This window comes from Neopelma chrysocephalum, unplaced genomic scaffold, assembly GCF_003984885.1.
Source record: "Neopelma chrysocephalum unplaced genomic scaffold, ASM398488v2 Primary Assembly neopelma1_25, whole genome shotgun sequence".
In the NCBI taxonomy this organism is placed as follows: Eukaryota; Metazoa; Chordata; class Aves; order Passeriformes; family Pipridae; genus Neopelma; species Neopelma chrysocephalum.
In genome coordinates, this window is record NW_020897694.1 from 2463687 (window position 1) to 2491622 (window position 27936).

Consider the following 27936-nt stretch of genomic DNA (forward strand, 5'->3'; position numbering starts at 1 on the left):
ATTTTTTTAATGTAGATTTCTGGGAAGTGATAGGAGAAAGCAGGGACTATTTGCACAAAATCAACCTGTGGATGTATGACAGCACTGCTAGGTTAAACTTCTTTGAGAATGATATACATGCTTTTTGTTTCATTAACTTAGTTCTGGCACTGCAGTATAGGAGACGTGCAATAATCAAGCATGTTTTACTGGTTTTAGTATATCAATGATATTTCACAGTAACTTATTTGGAGAAAAAAAGAAGCTGCTTGCATCTTTCAAGAAGTTGGATAGATGTATTACCATCAGAAGCAGCACTGATAACACTCTGTATTACTTTTCCCTTTTTTTGTTTTATTCTTTTTAAAATCTAGAAAGAAGAGATGTCGTTTACTGTAATTAACCATATCAACCTAAAAACCTCCCCCTGTTTTACATTCAGATATACGTTGATAAGTATATCAATATAAATTAATCATGATAGTTATAATGGCTTGTTTCCCTATACAAAAGTATTGGTTTATGGTATTTAATAAGTCTTTACAATAAGGGGCTACGGCTCTTATTTACTGAGCATTGCATGTGAGATTCCTTGTATCCCTAAGGAAAGAAAACAATCTGGTAACTGAATAATCTGGTGTCTAGAGGTGTGTCATGCAATTTCCTTGTACTATAGATGCCTTCATGAATATGTTATGTATAAAGCCATTTTACCTGTTATAGTTTCTGATAAATGGACTTGTGTGGCTTTGTTAGTGTTCTTCTCTTTCAAGGCTTTCTTCAAGAGAAACAGAACTTTAATTGACAGTGTATAAGTTCATAAAATTAAATAAATTATCATTGACTCATTTTGTATTTTTTTCTCACTAATTTTTATTAGATTATTTTCTGTATTAGACCTGTCTGTCCAAAATCAATAGTTAAATTGGGCACTCTTCTGAACAACCTTGAATAATTGGCTTATTAAAGCATATAATCTAAATGAAGGTATGCTCCATTTACCTTTACTTGCAGTCTCATCATGGCTTGAGTCTATGCGAGTTAAGTGTTTAGTATGATGAGTACGCAGATTCTTAACGGTATAACTTACGAATTTAGACAGAACACTCTGTAATAATGTGATCTTTTGCTTGACACACAATGCATTGAAGCTTCTAGGACCTCATTACTATTCCTAGTGTCTTACTTCAACCACTGTTAATGTACTGGGCAACCTTTAAATGTGTCTAAAGAGATCTTACAATTAGGTGTAAACTGTAGAGTGCTAAGTAGAAACTTCCTAAACTAGAATATATTAGTGCATGCAATTGTACCCAGCTTGAGTGTATGAGGTCAGTCAGATCTGTTGGCCTGTAGAAGATTTGTAGTAATAAATTCCGTTTCTGAGAAAATAAAACAAACAGCCCCCTCCCAAATGACCTGCCTCTCCTTGCTCTCTGCAACACTTAATCTCTTTCACTAGTTAATTTTCTAATGATTTTTAAAGATGTGCTTTGGAAATAAGTTGAATTTTTTTATCAGACATTTTAGCAAAAATTAATACAGAAATACTTAATATTAATTTCTGATGTTTATGATCTTAAGCCAGCATTAATTATATGAACCAGCATCTAATTTTAAAACAAACAAACAAACAAAAAAGCCACTACAGAAATACAGCCAACAGCTAAAATGTGAATTTCCTTATATTCTTGCCTTACATTTGTCGGGTTAAACCAAAACAAAACAGTGTGTTTGCCATCCATCTGTCATGTGTATGTCAAATGCTATATTGTGGAGACCGCAAAAGACTTCATGTGCAGATGCATCAGGCATTGTTAAAAGGGAAATGGGTGGGATTTAGGATGAATAAACACTGATTGCCATATGGAGAGAACTTTATGATAATAGCATGGTTGTTGGTTGCTTCAAGTGCATTTATGATTTTACCAGTTACTCTCTTGCTGATATCTCTCAGCATCATATTGCTTTTGAAAGAGTGTTATTTATGCTGTTAAACTCCAGGATGCTGTTCCAGGTAACCGATGGTGTATGAGTAGAGCACAGTATGAAAGCCTGTATAAACAACTGTTAGGGAGAGAGATTGCTTGTCAGTAATTAGAGTCAATTGAGGCATATTATTTATGTGTATGTATGTAACTTTTTCTATTTTGAATATACAAGAATGAAAGTAAAGCTCATGCACCCCATTTGTATGGAAACATCCCCTCCTTTTGGGAAGAACATGTAGAAAGGAACATAGTGACAGTATATGCCTTGAGAAATGGCAGTGGCTCAACTACTGTGGTATACTTGTGCCCTTACACTAGCAATTATAATTGCTCTATTTCTCAGTGCTGCCTTTGTGAGCTAAATGCTACAGAAAACAACTGATAAATTACTGATTTTAAACTGTACCTGAAATCTTTCCTGCCTCCTGAAGGCTGCTTACTACTAGTTGTTTTATGCAGAAAACTAGGTTTTGTGCTACCTTTCTTTATTTTTGTCTGTTTTCAATGATGCTTGTCCAGCATTCTCTTTGGAATAGACATGGTGGTCTGTCTCCACCCTGTCATTATGTGTGGTCTTTACTAAGGCAGTGGAAAATTTTAATTTAAGTCAGTCTTTTTAATTGAAAAAATATTTTTTTCCTTAGACAACTCTCTTCTGTTACTGCAGTCCCATGTTTCAACTTATTCCAAAGTGAAGAATTTGGGCAGGATATTGGTTTTGAATGGACCTTCAATGCAATTTTTTTTCTGCATCTGAAGTCAGAGTTGCTACTGAAAATCTGCTTTCCTTTTTACAGATTTTTTTTCATCACCAATTTTTTTTTTTACCCTAGTAGAAAGGGTTAGTAATTTCTGATTTAGTAGTTTCAGATATCTCTCTGAAAAAAAACAATTTTTATCATTTTATCATGAAGTTAGCCTTCTAACTGTGAATGATTTCTAAGAAATAATGTTTCTCCAGATATGGAGATTTTTCTGTTCCTGAAATGGAACACTTTAATTTCAACAACTTCCTCACAAACTAGAGATAAATGTAGAGGAAGTTATCCTCTGAATTCCAAAAGGTTGAGTTTTGGGGCAGGAAAAGCAACAGATAATGCAAATGATTTTTACAGAAGAGATAGGGAACATTATCAGCACAGTTCAGCTCGTTAAGAGAGTTGGACATTTGAAAGATTTTTTTTAACATTATTTTGTAAGTAATCTTGTTAGGTTTTGTGGGTTTTTTACATTATAATAACAATAATATGTAATAGGTAGAAATATAGTATTCTGTTGCAGAAAGGCAGATTTATGTTGGATTTTTTCAGTGATACATCCTTTTTCAATTATAGCAAATCATACTCGGAATTTTGGGGAAGACTGGAAGATTAGGGGATAGCTTTTTTCTTTACCCCAGAGAAAGAATAATATTAAGAAAACTAAGAGCTCTATTTTCCTGTAGCTTGTTATGAAATGCAGCTATACAACTATATATGTAGTTGTTTTCCTTTGTGGTTTGTTTTAGCATTGTGTACTTGATCTGAATATGTTGTTATATTCCTAAATATGACAGTGATCTTCTTGCAGAGGAGTTTGGTAAAGTTATCAGACAGTTTTGTAAAGGTGGTTCGTGATTTGGGAGTTGTATAAATAATTCCTGTTATTTTATTTATTTTATTAGTGTTGAACTTATTGAATGACAAGCTAAGCTTCAATTTATATCACGTGACAATTTGATTAATACTACATCTCTTATTGACCTGTGAGCTCACATATTTCAGTATTTGTCATGTGTTCTGGAGAAATTTCTGTCTTAGAAAATACAATGCACCTGGGTCATTAAAGCCTAAAATATGTTAGGATTTCTGTAGTTGCTAATGAAATGTCTTGAAAGCTGCTGGACAGGACAGATGACTTTTAAAACTAATTGTAATTCACTGAGGCACCCTATAATCTATAAGAAAGTTCACCTCTACACTGTTCCTGTCCAGTTGTTGTCTCAAACAATTATCAGGAAGTTATTGTTCTGGTATGAGCCACGACATGCTTGAAAGTGAGACGAAAAAAATTAATGAGAGTGCATGAATGCTGGTTAAGTAGATACAGTTATCCTCTCCACATTCTTCACTAATACTGTTGAGATTGAGGCAATGTACTCTGAGACCACACAAACAAATATACTGATTGACAGCTCTTGATTTAGCAGGGAAAAATGTTGGCTAAAGCCATATTTTGTTTCCATGTAATGCTTGAGGTGCTTGTGCACATAAGGACCTTGAATTTAACTTATACAGTGTAGCATTGCTGTTTTTTTCTTTATTCAATTATATAAATCCATTTCATTGCTTTTATTATAGTAAATAGTATATAGTTTTTAGTGATGATTGCAAGGGAATCATGCATCATTTAATGGTTATAGCAAGGGAATACTGAGGGGATTTATATTTATTTTTGCTGGGAAAAAAAGACTTAGCACCTTTTCTGTAAGTTAATTTCAAAAATGACAAAGGACTTTGTTTTGTAGATTCATTAGTCCATTATCAGTGATATACAGAAACACTGAACAGTTTTTCTACAAAATTATAATCAATGATAGAGAGGTAGATTAAAAAAAAATAGGACCAAGGCATGTATCATATTCAGCATATGAAAAGTAAATTATGCTAGACTGTTGATAAAATTTTATTTCTTTTGAGAAGATGACAGTTTTTCTAAGCAAAATAAATATGATAGACTTAACCTCTGGACCGCAGTAGGATTACCACTGTGCCAATATTAATGAAAAGTGGGATTAGCTGCAGACTCATAAAGCAGGTAATTTTAGGAGGATGTGAGGAATATTGAAAAAGGATACATTGGACTATAAGGCTATTAGTAGAGTTTCTGAAGGATCAGTTTTGGGAATAATTATTTATTAAATAGTCTCAATGATTTGTTGCATATGTTAAGAAAAGGCCTAACTTTATGATGGCAGAGTTTGGATGCATTCTCAAGTTGAAAGAGGGTAGGATGTTACAGAAGCTAGATGAGTAGAAGAAAGACAAATTTGGGAACAAAACCACATACTTAAGTATGATTGGCAAATTTTGCTGTTACTTTTAAGTCCTATTAATTCTGAAGGAACTTTTTCTAGTTAAGTGTATTTCAAGTCATGTCAGAATATTTATACTTCATATATGATATACAAAATCAGAACCATAGGATTTCTTTCATACAAACCTTTAACTGTAACTTTTGTTTGTATTTAAACAGAACTTTTGACACATAACAAAGAAATTTTAATATGTTCAATCCGTTGTTCACATTGCTAAATGCTACTGTATTTGCCTCACTGGTATTTAACAGCATGCTACTCAGTCCCCAACCTGTGTCTAATCATGGCAGGGGCAATACAGAGAGAAGGATAGGAAGAGCAACAGTAGCCTTTATGGTAAAGTTTTGTAGCAGTCACTAAAGTTTCTTACTAGCTTTGTGTAGCCTTGCTAACATTCATCTGCTAATAGTTGATGATGAAGATCTACAGTAGCTGACTGAGTACTTACAAGATGGCAGAGTATTGGTGGTGTTTGAGAATGAAGAGTGTAGGTGTACCTACGTCAGAAGAACGCAAAGAAACCTGGTGGTTAATCATCTGAGAGAGAAGCAGTCTGAAATAAGCTAACACTTCTCCATTCCAATCAGATGCATTTGGTATTGTCTAAGAGCATGGCATAGAACTTGTCTTCCATTGTAGTCAGGGAAGCAGAACCTAAAAACTGCAAGTGCTTATGTCTGAAATTCAACTGTGTAAAGAAAAACTTTAGGTTTGTGCTAGAATCTCTGATTTTTATTTCAGTTTATGTATATATGTGTGTTTTTAAATATGTATGTATCAACTGTTTACTGAAAAAATAAATAAAGGCAAGGAAGAAGAGCAGAACAAATCCCTGATTTCACAGAGTTGTTTCCAGTAGGGAAGCATTGTTGTTAATATGTTTACAAGTTATGCTTTGTAATGTGACTTTCAGTTCTACTGTCCCAGACTCCAGACAGATTAAATCACAGATGCGTAGAAGTAGAAGCTGCTGGTATAGTCAGGTGTAGAGATTAAATGGATTAGAAATCTTTAATTAAAAAAGCAAAGATCGTGTTGTACGGCTAAGCTGTTTTCTTATTTTCTAAGAAGAGTGTTAGAAAGGGTAAAGAATTATTTCAACCACGAGAAATAAGTAAAAACTAGTTGTGAATAAATTTAAACTGCAGATTGGTTCTGGACAACTAGATCAGAGAGGTTCAGGCACACTTACCTTGTGAATGAATCTTTAAGAGAAAGGCCTCAATATTTTGAAGGTAGACTTACCAAAAATAAGAAAATTTGTATGTTGGACCAGTGACCTGGACTTTGGACCATGAGTTCCTATTTTACATTTATTAGATAACAGAGTAGTTAGTATTATTGTTGCAAAAATTTACAAGTAAGGGATAGATTTGAATTCCTTTGTTTTCTCTCCTCCATCCCCATACATCACATAAGGTAAATGTTTATGAGCAGCAGGTTTATCAGGGGTGTGTGAGGCAGAGGATGGGCTACAGATTGCAGGATGAGAAATCCCCAGTGATTTGTCTGATATTTGGCTTGCCTCCCAGATTTCCCAGCTCCCAGGGATTGTAGCAAGGAGTAAGCAGTCTTGCACTGAAGGTTCAAACCCCAGCATTTGACCTGCAAGGCCACTGCTACCTTCAGGTTGCCATTCAGCATAATGTCATCATCCTGGAGATCTGGAGATACTTGCACTGCCTGGCTGTATACCAGTATCTGATGTCTTAGGTTAGTAGAAGTGACCCATCCTGATCTCCAGGCATACTTTGGGTGCTTTGAGGTACTTCAGGGGCTGATGTGGGAGTGCTGTTTATTCTCTCTGATGTCCTTGGTCTCCTGCAGCCTGGGTAACTTTGCAGTCCACTGCTGACCGTGGATTCCTCATTCAGTTTCAATCAGGATACACCAAATCCTTCCTAGTAATCCTGGTTTGCTGTTCTCTCCCATCTACCCTTTCAGTTTGGAGTCCCATGTACTGGTGTTTCTTCCCTCAAGTTAATGATCCGTCCTTTGTCAGATTGGTACTGCCCCTGCCTTTGCGGTATGTGAGGCACTGACAGTGCTATGATGTGACAGTGGTAGCTTAGTAAGTTTTTTGTCCCTCTTATGTCAGGTCATTCATTCCTGCTCTTGCATTCTCCTGTCTATGTCTTGGTTTTCTTGTACTCACTCAGTGAATTAGGTTGAAAGCCTAACCCAATGTTTCCCTGCTGGAGAGATCTTGAATTGTTTTAAATTGATATCAGAGGTTAATAAAAGAATTAAAAATAACATCAGAACACGAGTACCCTTTAAAAATCTGTGTTCAGTTGTGGGAAACCTTGGCTGGTCCAAAGTGTCTGAGGAATGTAAACTTGATATTGACCACCTGATTATGTGGTCTGCCCCACTGGTGCTCGTTTGTTAGTCCACAAGTTGATTAAACTTGCTACTTTGATTACAAACTTTTTTTTCCCTTGATAATTTTTCTGACATTTTTGTGAGTTCAAGTTTTTAAAGTACGTTGATTATTATACTGGCTTTTTCATAAATTCTAAGAATATGCAACTAAGAGAAAAGCTGAGTGTATGAGGGAAGGAATGAACTACCATCTATTACTGGCAGTGCTCAGCTATGTCTTTATACTGTGATTTGTGGAATCATAGAATAGTTGGGGTTGGAAGGGACTTTTAAACGCCATCTGATCCAACCCATCTACAATAAGCAGGGACATCTTCAATGAGATCAGATTGCTCAGAGCCCCATCCAACCTGACCTTGAATGTTTCCAGGGATGAGGCATCCACCACCTCTCTGAGCAGCCTGTTTCAGTGTTTCACCACCCATATTGTAAAAAATTACATCTGTATATCTAGTCTAAATCGACCGTCCTTTAATCTTAGGTTAAAGCCCTTGTCCTGCCACAACAGACCCTACTAAAAGACTGCCCCATTTTTCTTACAAGCCCGTTTTAAGTATTCAAAGGATGCAATAAGGTCTCTCTGAACCCTTCTCTTCTCCAAGCTAAACAACCCCAGCTCTCTCAGCCTGTCTTCGTAGGAGAAGCACTCCAGCTCTCTGATCATTTTTATGTCCCTTCTCTGGGCCCACTCAAACAGGTGCATGTCTTTTCTGTGCTGAGGACCCCAGAGCTGATGCAGTACTCCAGGTGGGGTCTCACGAGGCAGAATAGAGGCGCAAAATCACCTCCCTTGACCTGCTGGTTGCACTTCATTTGATGCACCTTAGGATACCGTTGTCTTTCTGGGCTAGAAGTGCACATTGCCGACTCGTCCAGTCTTTCATCCACCAGCACCCCCAAGTCCTTCTCCAAAGGTGAAATAATTCGGATTACTCTATGTTCAAAACTCAAGCTCTGAAAACATCTATATTAAATTGAAAGTTAAGATTATGATGAAACAATTTTGACAGTGTACTGAATTAAGGTATAAAAAGGAAAAAGATACTTCTACTTATTCCTGTAAATCAATAATGATAAATACTAATGGTTTGAAAACTTGCACAGTGGGAACAACTGAAAATAGCTTGTATGTTGGACTTTGGTCTAGAAACATGCCATTGTCCAGCTTCTAGACGCTACTTAGTGAAGCTGAAAGAGCTTTGAGATCAAACAAAGTAATGAATTGTTCATTGAGAGATTAAAATAAAAGTTTTACTAGTAGTCTTACCTGAAAACAACAACAGAGCATAGTTAGGGAAATATGGAGACTGCAGCATGTTAAAGCCATTTTAAAAGTGCTACATAAAATCTGTAAGTAGCCACATCTTTAAGTGTCTCTTTTTCACTCGGGTTTCACTTAAGAGTGTAAGCTTGTATTTTAATTCCATGGTCTTCAGTAGGTTTCTGATTTTTACTGCTTTGCTGATTTAGAGCTAGGGTGTTAAAATTTTCATACGATTGAATTTTTAGCATGGATAAAGACTTAATAAAAATGCAATACAAAAATATGATTTACTGCTTCTTATCTGTCTTCCAAAGAAAAAAAAGAGAAGGACTAACACCCCTTTTTTCCTGCTTCCAAATGCTGAAGCTTAGAATTATTTCTGTTTGACCAATAATGAAGCGGCCTTCAAGCTGGTCTTTGGGGAAAGCACCATGTTGGATCAGGAAACACAAATTGTATGGTCAGTAGAGGAAGTTTTAGGATAGGTCAATAAAGTGGACAGTAACAGATTGCTAAGACCAGCTGGTATTCACCCTGGACTTCTAAGGGAACTGAAGGATGAAACAGCTGAGCTATGAACTGTGCTGTGTAAACTATTACTTGAACCTATGCCAGCATGAGAGGAAAGGAAGAAAGGTGACAAATGCGATGACAGTTTTTAAAAAGGTTTCTGGTTCTCGAGGATCTACAATTACCAGGTTGATACCAATGGAGGACGTATTGTAGATAATCATTAAGAAATGGCAGAATTAGTTAACAATGTAATAAATTACTGATATACTGGTAAAATAGGATTTTGGGAATTTATGTGATTTTCTTTCCTCTCTCTAGTAAAAAGTGTGGTAGAGGTACAGCAAAACTGATCAAGATTATAAAAAAAATTAAAGTCTTTCTTTGTACAGTACATAATTAATTAAGTATTGGAAGTCTGTGCAGAAGGACTTAATCAATGTTTAAAATTTATTAGGTTTAAAAAGCAATTACACAAAGACATGGAAGAACAATCTGTCAAGGATTATTAAATTAAAAGGTTTTTTACTCTGAAATTTGACAACCTCTGAAAGGCAACTATTGGACACAAAATAGTGGAATTGAACAGTTGCCATTCCATTTTAAAATCAATAATGTTATGGTGCTTCTTGAATCAACTATGCTCACCTTGGGTTCAAGTGCACTCAGGTCCGTTACTCAGCTTTTGATGGCTTCTGACAAGTGATCAACTTTGTAAGGCCCAAACAGCTAAGTCCTGATGGTAGGAATATATCTTAGAATGCTGGGATCTCAAAACTGGAGAATTATGTGTCTACTGGAGCTACACTCTGTTCTGCTGGTAATAGGAGTATGTTTTGCTTTTCCCTGTCCAGCAAACTCCATTGTAGCAGAAAGGTCATTTCAACCTCCCCTTTTTCCTTTTCCCTCACAAAAAATGTAGTGGAGTTTTATATCCTTCCAAGAGTTGCATCAGTCTTGATTAAAACTTTCAGTTCTAGAGTGGAGCCAAGCAGGTGTTCAGATTGTAACTAAGAAAAAGATTCTTCTGATTTGTATACGCCATACTTCTGTGAGTATTTTAGATAGTCACTTCTTAACAAATAGGACTTGAGATTTGATTTTTTTATCAGAATTTTATCAGCTATCATTAAAAAATGTAAGAGCTTAATGTCTTTGGTTTATGAATGAGCTATCATTATTTAGAACAGATCTTTAAGTGATGAGCAGTCTCTGGTCCTAGCAATTGTGTTGATACAACCTTAGGTTGCTCTGTTTGGGAAGCAGAATATTTACTAGCTTCCTGGCCTCAATGTTCAAGCATTCTTCCTATAGCTGTGGGCTGTGTCTAGTATCCTCATTTTATCCTTGTTTTTATGAAAAAAAGGAAGTAGGTGTTTTTGAAGACATTATGGAATGATTTAGATCCATTTCAAAGTCTTTTTCTATTATAAAGCAGATTGTCACAAATAATTGTGTTGGCAAACAACTCAGTATGGAATCTGCAAGTAGAGCTGATAGCACCTGTGTAGTGTTGCAGTCTAGGAACTATACTTGGTAGTGGTTTGGTTTTTTTCTTGGTTTTGGTGGTTTTTTAAAATTTTTTTTTTTGAGAGTAAACTTTTGCTTTGCTTTGTTGCATGTCATTTTAGGACAACAGTGAAGCTGTTAAAACAATCCAAGTCTTCAAAAATCTGTGTCCTGTCAGCCAAAAGACACATATTCTCTGACAGGCCTTTGATTTCAACACTGGTGAGGCCACGCCTGGAGTACTGTGTGTAGCTCAAGGCTCCCCAGTAAAAGAGAGACATGGATGTACTGGGAAAAGTCCAACAAAGGGTCATGAAGATGGTGAAGGGAAACATCTCTCCTATATGGAAAGGCTGAGAGAGCTGGGAGTGTTTAACATGGAGGAGGCTCCTGAGGATCTTGCTGTTTACATAAATACCTGAAAGGAGAGCACAAGAAGGATGGAACCAGACACTTTTCAGTGATGCCCGGTGACCTGACAAGAGGCAATGGGCACAAACTGAAACATCAGTGGTTCATCCTGAACATCACAAGCCACTTTTTTATTGCTGTGAGAGTGACTGGTCACAGATTAGGCACAGATTACCCACAGAGATTGTGGACTCTCATTCCATCCTTGAAGATATTCAAAAACTGTCTGAATACAGTCCTGGGCACCTGGCTGTAGATAGCCCTGTCTGAGTAACAGGGTTGGACCAAATGACCTCCAGAGGTCCCTTGCAACCTTTATAGTTCTGTGTTTTATAGAAAGGTACTCCACATTTTTGCTTTGAATAACTAAGAAATTCTGCAGGATTTGTTATTTAGCTACAGCCTCATTTTTTATTAAAGATCTATTCCTTTGATTCCAGATAACTTTTTGGAGATAAAGACTACAGGTCTTTCAGCTGAATATCCTACTATATGGGACATAAGCTGTCATTTACTTCTAAGAATTAGACTTCTAAACAGATGAAGTAGCCATCTACTTTCATAATGGGATTGTATGGGTACATCCTTTGATCCTATGACTCCAGGCTTCTTCTATCCTTTTTCAGTGAAGACAGAATGTAAGATGACTGTTGTCTTAGCTGAGAGGCTACGGAAGGTGCAAGGTCGTATGGTTTTCTGTACACTCTGTTACTTAATGACAAAATAACCCTACCGAGTGTTCTGTGTAATTTAGTTTTCAAGTTTCATCTGAAATAGGAACTCAGACTTTCTAAAATAAGTGTTCATATCTGTACATTCCTTTTGAAGTCTGTATTTCAAGGGTATTTTGCTGTTTTTGTTTTTGGTTTTTTTTTTTCCAGTAGGATGATGTATTTTAGGAGATTTTTTTTTTATTTAGCATACAGATGCAGAGACATGATTTTTCTTACAGAAAGATTGTGGATAGCAGATTATATCAAGATCTGTGGCAGAAATGGAAATGTGCATAGCAATTCATGAATGTAGATTATTTCAGTGGCACCTACCAAGAATGTAATTGTTTCAGAGTTCTACAGAGTAGCTCCGTAGTATCCAGTCCACATTTTTATGAAGTGCTATTCTGTAGGCTTCCAGCTATGAAACAGTCCTGTCACCACTCTTTTCAGAACTCTAATTTCAGTCAGGTCATTGCCTCCATCAGATGGAGGTAGTTGACTACATTTGAATGCATATTTTGTGAAGCCTAGCCATGATAGATATTTGAAGGAGAAAGTAAAAGCAATCTGGCTAATATCTAAAAATCCTTTGAGGTATTTGTCCATCTGTATGCTGGCGACCACATTATTAATTTTAGAGTCATGTTAATAAAGTTGTGGATGTGGAGATAAGAGGAACTTTTAAGGGTAGGAGGTGAATTCTGTGTATTTCAAAGTGCTCTAGCACTTTGTGTCCCAGCCTGAGAGGGCAGAGCAGTTGAAGCATCAGGTGTGGTACTACAGGCAAAATATTGTCCGGTTCATGCGTATGCCCCTCAATGTGATAGATGTAGCATATAGAAAGAACTTCAAAGGGTGTGCGGTTCTTGACATGTAACATTCCTTTTTAGTTGTATGATACCTGAAATAAGACACGTAATTTTAAAAAAGCTAATGGTTTATTATGTTGATCCAACTTCTGGAGTCATGAGAGCTGTCTGTGTATTTTGAGATCCCTTGGTTGGATTCTTCTCATGTTAGCATGATAACATCTTGCATCTATTTCCCTCAATAGTCACCTCCTTTCTGCAGCAGCTGCCCACTGGGCAGTGGGCTGCTTTCTCTTTTTCCAGTATAAGCAGATATTCCCATTTTCTATATTCTGTATACTTTCTATTCCAGCGCCCTCCACAAATGAAAATCTAACTGCTTATTTTCTTTGGTTGCCTTTTAGTCAGGATACTTACTTCACCTATTCAGATATTTCTAATAATTCCCCCCTTGCAGAAGGATTTTTCCCTTTTTTTCTTGTTGGAAATAGATAATAGTTATGTCCCTTAGGCTTCTGGGGCCTTTTTCCCCCTTTTTTTTCCTGCTTTATAAGTTAATTAGCTGTCATGGTTTATGAGTGGCACTCCTTAATTTAGTGAACCCTCTCCCCCTGGCTTGCTCCCCTCCCTGCTCTGGTGGGAGGTGCAAAATGCAGAGATCACAGGTTGAAATAAAAACAATTTACTGGAAACAGCAATGAGATAAGAAAACAAACAGGAACAGCAACAATATTAATAACAAAAGTATACAAAAAGAGGGTGATTTGCAAGCAAAAATGCTCACCTACTGGGATAGTGAACAACATGTCAGACAGACTGTCCTACGCCCATATTTTTCCCCCAAGCCCGAGACAATGGAAAACAATGAGGTACAGACCATCCGGTCATGACCGGTGTTACCTCACTGCTCCCTTTGCCACTTGTTCCACCAGTAAAGGAATACCCCTTGCCCCTTCTGGGAAGTGAGGGAGAGTACCTTTTCCCTGCACCCTGACCATGACATAAGATGGTATGGAATAGCAGAATGTCTTGGCCAAGCCCACATGGCTCCAGGCTCCCCCTACCCCAGCCATGGCTACTGTGAAAAATTAGAGCTATCCTTGGCCAAAACCAGGACATTAGCAAGTGAGGTAAAAATTTCTAGAGGCAGTAGGAGGGATCACAGTTTTCATTGGAAGATGCAACATTTCAAACAAGGAAGACAAGTAATATGTATCCTGTGCTTCTTATTGCTGCCTCCTATATAAGGATGTGACCTCAACTCTCCTGAAGAAGTATCACGTAAGTTTGCAATAGTTTAGTTTGTTGCATAATTGTAGAAGTCTGCATACAATTCCTGCATAAGTTACCTAGAGTAGATATGTTTTATGCTTATACATTTTTCCTTACTGTTGCAGTGCCTTAAGTAGTGCAGTAACATTGTGCATAATGCCCTCTTTGGTGAAAATTCCTGAGGGAATTAGCCAGTTCATTTGCATCCCTGTTTCTTGATTTGGAAGTAGGGAGTTAATTAGTGCCTGTTTAACTGTTGATTTTTTTTTTGCGTTGATGTATCTGTGTATTATCTCTGTTATAAGACTTGTAATGAATAAATATTTCTTTCTAGTACTGGAAAAAGCAAACATATTTTTTTCTGTTTCTACCCCTATTAGTATCCAGTTCAAGGCTGTCAGAGCAAGTTTAAGGAAATTAATAAATTCATATAATTTCACTTCTGTTTATTGTGACTGAAAAGGAAATTATTTTGTTTCTTGTAAAATAATGATTTGCCAAGTTCCAAGATAGCCGTAAAGCATTACAATATTTTCATTACGTGAGGAGTGAAGATGGCATGGGACCTCTGCTCCAGAGATGTCCAGGTCTTCTAGGGGAATCTGCAATCTGCCTGCAAGGCAGGCAACTCAAAATCATGCTTTTAAGAATGACTGTTTTCAGCATGTAGTTGTTAAGAATTGTGAGTGGTCTGCTAAAGTGTGTAACTGCAGGAGAAAACAGTCGCATGATTCTGAGATCTGTAGCCCCTAGACATGCCCTTCTGGGCTCTTCTTAAAGCATAACCAAGAAAAGTGAACCTTTACTGGTAACCTTCTCTTCATCCAGTAGCTAAAATGTCATTCTATTCATTTGGAACATGGGATATTGAGTTCTCACGTTGGTAGTTAAAACCTACTTTTGCTTTTGCATGTGTAGTAAGCAGTGCGTGTAGTTTTCCTGGTACAGGAGAATGCTGACTATTCTGTTAAATCTGTGCTAAAAGGAATTCAAGGCCAACCGGATTGTGTGGGTAGAGTGCTAAGACAGACAAAAGATGAGGGTACGTAGCTTCGTAACCCCTTTGCCAGGACTCTGGTTATCAGTCCTTCTTCCAACAACTGCTTTATGTCTTAGCTCAGTGATTTCATTTTTTCAGAATACCAGGTTCTTTTCTGCACTGTGGCATGTCCACAAGAGCATCATGCTGCCTAGCAGGTGTAGAGAATTAAAAGTGAGATGATTCAAATTTGTGTCTCCATCAATGCAGAAGGGACTTGAATCTAGTTCCTTCAATCCCTGTGTGAGGTGTTTAGGTCCTTATTTCTTTGGTTGTATCCTAGACAACAAAGCTCAAAGACCTTGAGGTTGTTTGTTCTGTGTCCCAATCTTAGGCAAAATTTATTGTGCTTAGAAAAACACTTTTTAAGAATGACATAGGTCTCAAATATCTCTGTTAACATTTTTGGAATTAATTTCAACTCAGTGAAATCCTCTTGATAATTCATGTTTACGCCTAGTTTTGTCAAGAATCATCAGTGAGCCAGAAATTTTAATCCTACATCTTCTTGACAGGACTTCTCATCTATATCCATCTCCTTTGGAAGTCAGTAGCATATTATTACAGCGTATTTTCTACTTTCAAATATTTGAAGCACGAATAACAATTTGGAACAATCATACTGTAAAAGCTTGGAAACTAATTTCATTTGTGAAATAGTATAGAGAATTAAGCAGTAGCAGTACATTGGGTAAATAACATTTGACACTGAAGATTTGTGCTGGGGAAGGAAGGAAGAAAGAAAGGAAAAAGAAAAAGGACAACCAGATTGTATTTAAGAAAGATTTGTGTGAGTTTGGTCTTTTAGTTTGTTTGCATAATAATTGAAATGGTCCCTACTAATACCTTCGCAAGCCTATGCTGTTATTTTAAGTGAAATTCTTATGACAATGTGCAAATAATGAGAAATAAGTTCAGTTTACATAATGCATTCTGTAACTCCTATTTTATGAATTATTTTCGGAAAAGAAGGAATAAGGCAGAATTTACAGCAATATTAACATATAAAGTCACTTTGTGGTATTTTGTAAAAGTGTGATTACATAATATATTTAAAAATACATCTTTTTGGAGGAATATACTCATTTATATTCTAAGGTATTTTTTTTTTTAATAAGGCAGTCTTTGATAATTTTGGTACATATAGACAAAAGCACAAAATAGTTAGATTTTAGGTTCTTAGGTTCTTTATTGCTCAGTTTTGAGACATATTGAAATATTTTTTTAAGATTTTCTATTGTTAAAATCCAGTTCAGAATGCTAACCTGGCCAGGGTGACCGAAGCATGTTGCATGATATTTTAAATATGACTCCAGCATATTTGTACAGTTAACATTAGAGTCTTTACTCAGGTTGTATATATTAAAAAAAGAATAAACCTAGAAAGCTAACATGCTGACAGATTTGACTGAAGAGCAAAAGTTTTGAGAATACAAGCAATAAATACAAAACCTCTCTGTTTTTTGACTCTGTGTTTTATTACGTGTTCTTTTCACTGTGAATTGACTATGCTTGATAGTAAATATGCTTTCTGAATTCATGAGTGTTTTCTCTAAATATTAAGAATTAACTGTGAGTGTATTTGTGTTTACTTTGTCAGTAAAAAGAGAGGAGGATGATTTTGAAGAAAAGAAATCCATCAAGAAACGAATCAAAGAATTAAAAGTTTTGGACCCAAAGATTGCGCAGAATCTGTGTAAGTAGATTCTGGAGGTTTGTTTTTTCACAAAGTAATGCATAAATGTTCCATGTAAATGCCTTTCTCTCATCTAATTGCCTGGTAACCACTTCTTGTTTAAAGTGTGTGAGAAAATGTGCATATTGTTTTTAAGCCCAAGCTTAGGAGTTGATACAACTGAAACACTTAAAAAGACCCAGAAAACAGTTAAAGATTATTCCTTGTTCAAGACTGTATATATTGAAGTACAAGCATACAGCTGTATATCTAATTATTTATCTATATTTTCAGCATATTCATCAAGGAATGCTGCCTGCCCCCCCCAGCATTCCCCCACCCCCTGGCAAAAAAGGACAATAATGTCCACAGAATGTTTGGCTATCTTATGTACTTTATAGAAATAAACTATGTAGTATATAGGCAATAGTCAGAATTATGCAATAATATGCAAACGAAGAAGATAAAGTTTTGACAGAGTGGAGTGCTATGAAGTGTAGGTTCCTAAATGCCAGCAGGGATAAAATAGGAAATGATTAGATTATAGTGAATGATCAAGGAGTGTTTATAAGAGCATTTTGTTTTCTGTTTATATGGTTTTGGTTTGTCATGGTGCTTCTTTAAGAGAAAGCTCTGATAAGACTTTTGAAGAAAAAAAAGTAATTGTCACCTCAGCACAAAATGTTGTAACAGCGGTGATTCTCCTTCAGAGTAGACTTGTCACTGACTGCTTATGGAAGTCTTGTGTGATGCTAGATGTTGTGCATAACAAATGGATGGAGAAGGCTGGAATTGAAGGAGAACAGTAATTAAAAATGCATTAAAAATTATTATCTCTTACCTATATTACTTTGCATAGTGTTTGTTAACATGGAGATGCTAAAACCTGTTTTACTGGTGTTTTGTAAGTAGAAACAAGATTGTTGTCTTGCTTTTTTCATTATTTGTGGAATCTTTATTTTAGCAATTTTCCTTGGATCTTTCCGAGTGCCTTATGAGGAAATCAAAATGATGATACTGGAAGTAGATGAAACACAACTGTCAGAGTCCATGATTCAGGTAAGGAAAAACACATTTAAAATCCCAATATTTCAGGGGAAGCTTCTCAGTAGATAAAAAACTGTAGCTAAAAAACCTCTTAACATAAACTTTAGGCTAATAAATCACTGCAAGAATATTTTTTCTGTGATCTGTAGATTTTTCAATATTTGAAACGCTAATATTTTTATGAAAGCAGCTTGTGCTGCTTTTGGCTGGGATGCAGTTAGTTTTCTTTACAGTGGCTAATATGAGGTTGTGTTTTGGATTTGTGCTGAACACAGGGTTGATAATATAGAAATGTTTTCGTTTTTGCTGAGCAGGGCTTGCACAGAGCCAAGGCCTTTTCTTCTTTTCAAACTGCCATGCTGGCAAGGAAGTTGGGGGTGCATGGGAGGTTGGAAGGAGACACAACCAAGACAGGTGACCCAGATTGACAAAAGGAATATTCCAGACCATATGACATCATGCCCAGTATATAATGTGGGAGAAGGAAAGAGGAAGGGGGGGGCTGTTTGGAGTGATGGCGTTTGTCTTCCGAAGTTACTGTTGTACATGATGGGCCCTGCTCTCCTGTCTTTTGTGCAGGACTCTTCTATGATGCAATATACTTTTTTTTATTTTGTATAATAGTAGAAATTCTCTATGGTAGCATGAAAAGCTGAGAGATAGAATATGCTATGCTGTTATTTTCAGCTTGGACTCTGTCTCAGGTAATACATGCTTGCTCTGAGACTCTCTTGTGCTATTTGATCATAGTACTGGTTTTCGATGGTTAAAATTTAGCTTGTTAGGAACATTAGGTACTCAACAATAACATGAAGCAACCAGTTTTTAATAAATAAATATTATATATCAGAATTATGAAAAACTGTCATCTAGATAATTACCATATGTAATATTTAAAGAAGGCAAAACATACTTTTGCATATAGACTCTGGGGAGAAAGAAGATCCCATTTAATGGGTAATTAATTAATTAATGGCATACTTCTATGTGAAATTGCAATAAGCTGAGAAGAGAAACTTTACTTTCATTGAGAATTTTTTTTTATTATTTTATATTATTAATTTTAAATTCTTCTGTGGACTGTTATTTTCATTATAATTGTATGTGCGTTGGGATAAAGAATGTCTAATTTCCTGTATATTTAAAGCATCTAAGACAGCCTAGCCCCACTGTAGTAGCTATGCAGTAGGCATCCATAACAATAATAGGAGATACTTTTGACACTATACTGATCATCCTGTGGCTCTATTAATTCATATTACCAGTAAAGTATGTTGAAAGTCAGTGTATCCCATAACCTCTCTTGACATCAAAATTTAGTACAAAGTGGTTTTGACAGTGTTTGAATCTTTTTGTGTTTTCTTTTGGAGGGGAGGGAACAATTTTATTTAAGTAAAGGGTAAGAGAAGCAGCTGCTGTGATTGTGTGAAAGTCAGTGTAGTGGGATACAAGTGATAATGCTCACAATGTCCTGTATGAACACAGTCATTTAACTGACTCAAGAATATATTTTTTGCCCAATGATTAAACAGTTGAAGGCCTAAGTCAGATGGAAAACTCAGTAGAACTTACGCTCCAAATTTAATTTGCAAGTTTGGATGTAATAATTTTTATCAAATGGTTTCATCCAAGTTGCTTGTTTGTGGGTAAAACAACCCTACAATAACTTTGAAAAAGGGACTATCTGAGTTTAAACTTGAAAAACTACTTAAGGCACCCATCTTCCTCTGAAAGTGGCAGAATAATGTGCCTTGTTCCTTCAAAAATTTGGTATCCACCTTCATATATCCTTAAGTTACTAAATAAATGTAAATATCCAACTCTATGTCTCTACTTCTATCTTTAAAACCTTCTCAATTATGCATTATGGCCATGCTATAAAAATGTGATCCTGTGTATTTTGCGGTTCTGAGAAGAGTGAAAGCATATATAGGTTTGCAAGTGTATGGCTATTTTTCCTCATTTATATAAGATACCTTAGACAATAAAACACTTCTCCTTTCTTGAAATTTCTTGCCTTCATCAGTTTTTTTTGTCTAGCTTTGAATATTGTTCAGTGTGTCCTAATATTGCTGTTTCTGAAGTTGGAAATTTGTCCTTAAGCCAACTCTTGTTATGCTTAAGAAATAAAATGTATTTTCTCTCAATCTCTTTCTGCCGTCTCTCCTGTAGCCCCCAGTGTGTTAGAAATTAAATCTACTCCTGAAAGATATAAAAATTCCAAAAGTCATGTTGTAATCCAAAAACTCATTGACTAATTATTGGAATGTTTCTGTGACTTAATCTAAATTCTTTTTCCTGCTTATTCTCTGATGTTCAAAATGTGTTTCATCCGTCACTGTTCAAAAGCTTTATCTGAATACCATAAAGGCGCTTTGATACCAGCTGCTCCTTCAGTTTTGGTTGCTTTTTTGTTTTCTGATGCTGAATATTGAAAATATCCATACAAGGCTTGAGTGTTTTTGGTTTTTGAAAGTTTTGTGGTCAGTTTTTCTACATTTGAAAACTATTTCAGCATCAAACAGTACCATTGTAATCTCAGTAAAGATTAGGGAAATGTAGTATATTTAGAGCTGTTCATTTGGATGTTGTATATAAAAAAAAAGGTGTTATGAATTTCTAATTTAAAATGTATCTTTTTACACTCTGTACCCTTTCATTTTGCTCAATGTTACTGATTTAGTGCTGGACACCTTCATACATAATTAATAGATGTAGTCTTTTTTACAAAAATATTTTCCAAACATTATAGTGGTAAGGATATATATATGACTGCTGTCATGCTGAAAAGCAGTTTAACCATGTCCAAATCAAGCTCATAAAATTTAAGTTTACATTATTGTTTCAAGCATCATCATTCATGCATTTTTAATAGTTTTCCTTTTTCTTAGCAAAACCCTTATTTGAGCATGGACACTCTGTTGAAGCAGTCTACTGATTTAGGGCTATATTTTGGCTATTACTTAAAGAGTGAAATTCTTTCTTCTTACACTAGGGGAGTATGTTAAGCAAAGCATAGGTATGGCTTTTTAACTCTCTGGCCCCAGAGAGGTAATTTTTATATCTTAACTGATATTGGGATCTTTAGTGGATAAAATTAGGGATTTCTTTAAAAGACTTTCGGATGGAGATCCTGTCTACCAAGTTTAATAAGTTCTTTTCTCTTCATTGTATATCACCAAAGCTATTTACTTGAAGAGTAAAAAAAGAGATTTTGACAACTGAAATGTCTGCCTTTTCAGTCAAGTAATGGGGAAGTGCTGGAGTCAGTTTTTCTGATTCTTTCTTGAAATACAGTAGTAGCTAGTGGGATGGCTGTTTGCTTGACTGGCTTCAGTGTTAAAAGGATTGAACTTTCAGTTTCATTCAGAAGAGTGATCTTACTAGTAGATGAGGGAGTGTTTTAGGAAAGAACAATCTCTCTCATGTTTTTCTCACTGTGATGGAAGCTTAGCCAATGTGTAACCAGAAACATAAGAGTCATAAGCTGAGAAAGACAGCAGGCTAGGGGGACTGACAATTGCCTAGTAGTTATAGTCATTGTATTGGGAAGGGACAGAACTGAGCTATTGACTCAAATTATGTACCGTAATGAAATGTTTGAGAAGTTCTCTACTTCCAGAATCTCAGAAAAGCTGTTTTTAGCCAACCTAGAAGGATCTAATTAGAGTGGGGTTCAGGTGCCTAGTTGTAAGTGCCTCTATGTAGATATACATGTCCAAGTGTTCAGGAAGCTCCAGGGAGTCAGAAGATTCTTCAGATGAACAGATGAATGTGAAATGTTTAGATTCCCTTACCTGTATTCACAAGACAGTCACTTATGTAAGGGCCCAACTTCCCCATATGGACTTACGAATTCAGCTGAAGCTGAATCCCAGCTCTGAATTCCCCCTTCGAGCAAAGTTTTCAGGCTAGTAATGTAAGTAAGTGTAATGGGTTTCAGCTTTTGTTTTGAAATACTAGAAAATAAATTATCCTTTTTGAAAATACTTTTTGTCTAGAATTAGTAATTCTTGTTCTCCTTTAGGTGGATACGTTACACTTGAAATTCTTGTTCTGTTTGCTTCATAGTGTTCTGTTTCATAGTGCCTATTAAGCATATTCTTTCTTTAAAAACAGTGTTTAAAAAAAACTACAAAAACATCTGTAGAATTAGCAAAAGATGTTAGCTCGCAGTATTGCATCACTTGCTTTTTATACTCTCAGTTTTGTGTGTTGCCTGTTTACATTCTACTGCCTTCAGGGAAAAGTGTTGTCTTTGGAGTGTATGGTAATGATGCATATGTAATACTGTTTGCTTACAATAATACAAGCAACATAGAATCTAAGATTTTTAAGCCTATTTTATTTTTCTTTATAGAATTTAATAAAACACCTTCCTGAACAAGAACAATTGAATGCATTGTCCAAGTTCAAGAGCGAGTATAAAAATTTGTCTGAGCCAGAACAGTTCGGAGTTGTGGTGAGTTCTGTTTTATTATCACTTTTTTTTTTGTCCTTTCTTGAAATACAGTTTTAATATAATATAGCAAAAATGACAGCTGCTTCATTTTAAATGTGAAGAGGTTCCAGACTGGGAGAAGAGTAGAAATGCTGCCTTTCAATTGGACTTTTATTGGACATATCCATGGATGAGGAAAGCCTGATTATTGAAATATTACTGTTGGAATGATTTTGGATTCTCTTTTTCTTAAAAGAAGTAATTTATTTTGCCAAAAAAATCAAATCAAAAAGACTTTTGCATTTTCTGTGGCAATATTTCACTGGGAGATACAGGGCTGTTTTTGAATTTTTATAGCTAAAATAATTTGGTTTTACTTTTGTTTGCATTAATAAATCTTAACTTTTTCACTGAAGTTTTCTGTACTGATGTTTTTCTTCCTATCCTCTATATAAAGGAGAAGAAAATACTGTAGTAATGATCATGTTACTGTATTCTGCCCGCTGCCTCCCATGTTTTATAGCATGTTGTGTCAAAAGTTCATGTAGTCACTTTTTCCCTTCCTAGGGGGAAGATATTTTTGTAATTTCTTCCAAGTTGAATTAACAGAGGAAGACTGGAAGTGAGAAAAGAAAATACTGCTAGTTCAGTACTGGGACTTGATGCCTTTTGTGGAAATACAGTTTGCATGTAATTTCTATATAGCTCATAATTCACAATTGGTAATTATTTCATCCGGGCAAACTCAGAGTAATGCTATATTATTTCCTGATGCACATATCTATATAAGTCTTTGATTTTTCTTGTCCTTTCCTAGAGTTTCAAGCTAAGATGGTCATTGTTAGCTCATCTCAGGGAATTTCCCTGTGAGGGAATAATACCTATTCAGTTAGATGGGACTGTCAGTTGATGAGAAGAGCTACATGAGATACAGTATAGGTAGAGTTTTGATGCATCTGGCCCAACTTAACTGATAAATTTGTTTTAAAAAGTTGAGATAATGTGATAACTCAGAAAAGCATTTCATAAAATAATGAGCTTTTATGTCTCAAAAATTTGTGGAGCTTCTTTTCTCAAGGAACAACCAGTTTCCCACTGAAAATTGCAAGTCCCTCCTTTCTCTAGTTTTCCATGCAAAGCATTAAAAAAATCCACAAACAAAACCAAACCCCATCATTAAGCACAATTTCTCTAGTGTCACACCTTCTATGCATCTAGTAGAACTGACTTCAGAGAACAAGCTTCAATCAGATTTTAGCATGAAACATATTTCGTTTCTGTTCAAGGGGAAGATTTTTTAATAGGTCATTTTTTGTCACTCTTGGAATATTAAATCCTATGCATTTGCTTTTCATCAAAGTTTTTCAGTCTTCATTTGGGTCTCTTGTATCTTTTGTTTTATTTTTGGCCAGGGGGTGGGCTGAGAACTTCTACTCATTTCTTTAGGTACTGCTGTTGACGCAAATATGAATCTTCACAATTTTGCTGCGTTTGTTTGTTTTGTTTTTCTTAAAAATCTTGGTTTATGCCTCATTTTTTGCTGTATGTTTTAAATGAGGAGAATCAAGCGCACAATACAGAGCTTGAAGTTTTATCTTTTAGATGAGGAGCCTCTTATGTTTTTTCATAGAATTTGGAGATCCTATGTTAAATTGCTCTAAAGTTGTGATTAAGGGAACAATTAAACTATTGGACTCCCAAGGAAGAGCCTAAATACTGAGTAAATGACTAATTACTACTTGTGTGATAATTTTTTTTTTATAATGGAAACCCATTATCTTTCTGGCTTTGAATTCAAACCAAGATATGGTATTCTGAAAGAAACAGCTAGACACTTAGTGAGATATTGGTTTGCTGTGACTGTTACAAGTTTCAAGCTAAGTTGATCAACATTTGTTGTTGGCTTAAAGATATTGAGGGCATGACTCTAAACAGAGGTTCAGGTTCCCTTCATGAGTGTGGCTTGTGGTTTTGCGGTTTTGTTTTGTTGGTTAATTTTTTATCTCTTGGTTGTGAGGGGTTTTTTTGTAGTGACTCTATGGGTTGCTTTTGTGGTTTATGCGTTCTCTTTTTTAAAAGTTATTTATCACTTCTATGTTTTCGGTTCATTCAGCACTAAGTATAAAATAAATCCCTTATTCCCCTTATCTTCTCTTCCAGACTAGGTTTTCTTTAGATAAACTACTTTATTTTCTTGTAGGTTCTTTCTTTCATTGATGTCTCAGAACACAGATATTATCACCAGTTACTCTGGAGTTTCATTTTTGTTTTGGGGTTGTGGTTGATTTTTCTGGCAGGGCTTGCACAGATTCATCAACTGTTTTAGGAAAACTGTATTAATTCTGTTCATCTTATGAAGCGCTTTAACTTAGCTTAGTCTCGTTATCTTAAGTTGACCTTATATTGAATGATGTATTTTGTTGCTCAAATTCATGATGAAGTATGTTTGTGCTTGTTGAAATATAAATACTCAATTGCATTTTGTTTTACCATAGTTCTTGTTTTGTGTACTTGGTTTTACTCAGTGCAATAAACATCCTCCAAAACTTTTTTAAAACCTCCTTAACCTTCATATTATCTTCTTGGAGGTTTCATTGATTATTACTGATATTGGGTGATATCTCTTATAAAACTTGTTAATGATGAAGATTATCTTTGTGTTTAGAAATGAATAGTCCTATGACAGCACACTTGCAATGTGAGACCCACTGGAGATGAGCGGGATTTCAGCTTGATGTTCATCTTGGTGACTGTTGATAGAAGGTTGTTATTTGGTGGTTTTTACATTTTTTATCTGATACTTTCTCTAAAGGACAGTATAAGTATTATGTTGCTTTAGGACTTAAAACCTTTAGCAATAGTGATTTATTTTGCAGTCAGTTCTTTCCTACTGAGAAAAGAGTTTAGAGAATATTTTTTCTAATTTTCAGTATAGTGTCTGTCATCATATCAAAAAAACAATGTTTAAGGAGTAGGTCATTTAGTAATGTTAATCTAATTTGTATTCAGTGAAGTCGATATAGTAGTCAGAATTGTTAATCGTGATTGATACTTTAAGGGCAGTAATCGGTTTAATGGATTTTGATTGGTGAACTATTACCATACCATTGTTCGATATATTATTTATAGGGAAATTGGGTATGAGCATGTTCCAGAGTTCAGAACTTGATTGTCTAGCAGGCATCCCTGCAACTCTAGGTCTGACGTCTCAGGGCATTTTTGGAGTCACAAAGGGGCATGGCAATGTTTGGTCCCATATAAGGTGGCTCCAGAACTTAGCCCCCATCCTCCCCAAGTTATTTTGGGATGCAGTTTATTTACATGAGAGTCATAATATTAAAAGTACAATTATTTGGAGAATTGTGTGCTGTTATGACAGGCTGGGCTTTCTTGCTGCTCCAGCTAAGAATGTTGTGAAACTGTAGTTCCCCAACTCTCCAGCAGCACACATCTACCTCTCCTCCCTCTCCTGCCCACACAGCAATGCAAAGGCTTTAGGCCTATTCATGCCAACAGATATTAACTGCTTGTTACACCAGGAACCATTCCAAAAACTAGTTCTGATTTGATAACACTGCATGGATGGAGCTGAATCCAGTACTGAATTCCAGCATGGTACAACAGGAACAGGTTGCTCGGAGAATTTGTGGATGCCTCATCCATGGAAGTGTCCAAGGCCAGGTTGGTTGGGTCTTTGAGCAATCTGGTCTAGTGAAAGGTGTCCTTGCCCATGACAGATGATTGGAACTACATGATCTTTAAGGTCACTTCCAACCCAAACCATTCTATGATGTTATGTAGACTCATCAGTGCCTGTAATCCTTAGTGGTGTAAAATGGTCCTGGACCATATTAAATTTATTATGTGGTTTGATATCCATAAATACAATTGTGTTTAAAAAAAATCACAATTTTGATGTTCTTTATAAACACTTCTGATCTAAAAAGTTGCTAATACTTGACAGGATGCTATTAGTAGACATTTGACCTTGCATGTAGGCAAGTGTACTAGCAGTCTCCCACCTGAGAATACTGTCTCAAAAGCCACATGTGATAGCTCCTGCTTTATTTCTTTTCTTATGAATTGAGTTATTTGGAAAGTTGTTCCCATATTGTCTGGTAGTGAAAAAAAAGGAACAAATTTTTCCTTGATCACTTACATTTACTGAACAATAAAATTGAGGGAATTACAAAATATTGTTTCAGAAATAATTAATGCTCAGGCGTTGTGAAATACACTGATAACTAACCCAAATAGAATTTGGCAAGCGATCCTCATGTGGCTTCACAGCTTGTTCGTTGATGGATGTGTTTTTAATGAGTTCGTACCAAAGGAAAAGATTTCACTGGAGTAAATTGAAGATTAGAGTGAGTCCTGATGAAGGCTAGTTTGTCTTAAATAATTCAGCAGACACTTAAATTGATCAATTCCATATTCGGCTGGTGGTTTCACCTGGATGTCCTCATTGAGTATAACTCAAAATGTATTAATGTGTTTTTACTGTTGTCTGGAAAATATCATGCTATCACTATTTCTGCAGAGGTGTGCTCTGCCTTTCCGTAATACTTGATGCTTGGATACAGCCATACCTAGGGGCATTTTGGTTTATTTAAAATTCTGAAGTGTTGAGGTGCATCTGGGCTGTGAGATATTTTGATTGAGCTAATTTCTATCTGTAAACCTTATCTTCTGTGTCTTCTAGATGTCACGTATCTTGTCGTATTTTCAGCCTTTCCAGGAGTGTTATCAGAGATTGACTTTCTATTATATACCATCCCTGAGAGTTAAAAATTCTTTATGATGAATTGCAGCCAGATTACTGAAGTTGTTTAGAAAGAGAACATCCTTAACTCCTGTAATGTTGATGTATTTCAATCCTTGAACCTGGATAAGGGTGGAGAACAAAGCTCCAGAAATACCTTCTGAAAGAGGCCATCATGATCTGCACTGATCTGACTGTTTGCAATTGCCATTGGATTGGATTGGATTATGTTACTTTGCATCACTGAAAGATTGTGATGCCAAATTATAGAGAAGTGCTCCTGTAAATGTTTCAGTACCAGCAGGTCTTATTCTTATCCTTGTTTAATTCCAATAAAACTATTTTGAGTAGTTAGTCTAAAGACTAGTTTAAAAAAATTTGTCTTAACTGTTGTCTGATGTTAATTCAAATGGGTGGAAGTGGGTGGTTGTTATTTGTTCTAGCACACACATAGGCTAGCTCAGTTTTCTTCTTGGCAGATACCTCTGCAACTTCAGATCAGGAAGGTTGTTTCTCTGAAGGGTCCACATCTTGTGCCTTCAGCCATCCACTTTGCAGATTCCTGTAAATGTCTCGAGAGCCTGTCCTGGATCTGATTTGATGTTTTTTCTTCGCTAGTGATGGAAGCTAGCTTGACTGTTCATGTTGTGCTTTAAACATCATAGGGAAAACACTGATGTTTTGAGTAAGGACTGTGATCAGTACATGATCCTACCATTTTGAGTCTCAGTGGTTTCAAGAGTTTCTTGGAATTTAGCCACCTAAATTGAATGAGGTATTCAAATGACTGGCTAGTGTAGGACAGCTGTGCTGAAAGAGTCTTGAGGCTGGTTAGTACCCCTTAAATCCCTAGAGCTTAAAATTGCCCAAGTGCTAGGGCTTGCTTTCCTTGTGATCATTTTGTAGAACTGAGGAATTTTCTCCAAGGTAAGCAAGCAGTTTTCCACAGCATCCACTTATGTGACATTTCATGTCAGACTGTTTTTGCCACAGATTATCTGTAGTTCCAAATACACTAAATAACCGTACAGTTAAAAATTCCCCAGTTGT

At 35.9% G+C, this 27936-nt stretch overlaps 1 protein-coding gene across 1 annotated transcript in view; it reads left to right on the forward strand.

Annotated features, from left to right (window-relative positions):
* DIAPH3 (diaphanous related formin 3) overlaps positions 1–27936 on the forward strand; it is a 211686-nt gene that overhangs the window by 67030 nt on the left and 116720 nt on the right. Inside the window, 3 exon segments of the mRNA XM_027674265.1 lie at positions 16562–16657; positions 17601–17695; positions 22044–22145. Of these exon segments, the coding sequence (XP_027530066.1) occupies positions 16562–16657; positions 17601–17695; positions 22044–22145 (293 nt within the window).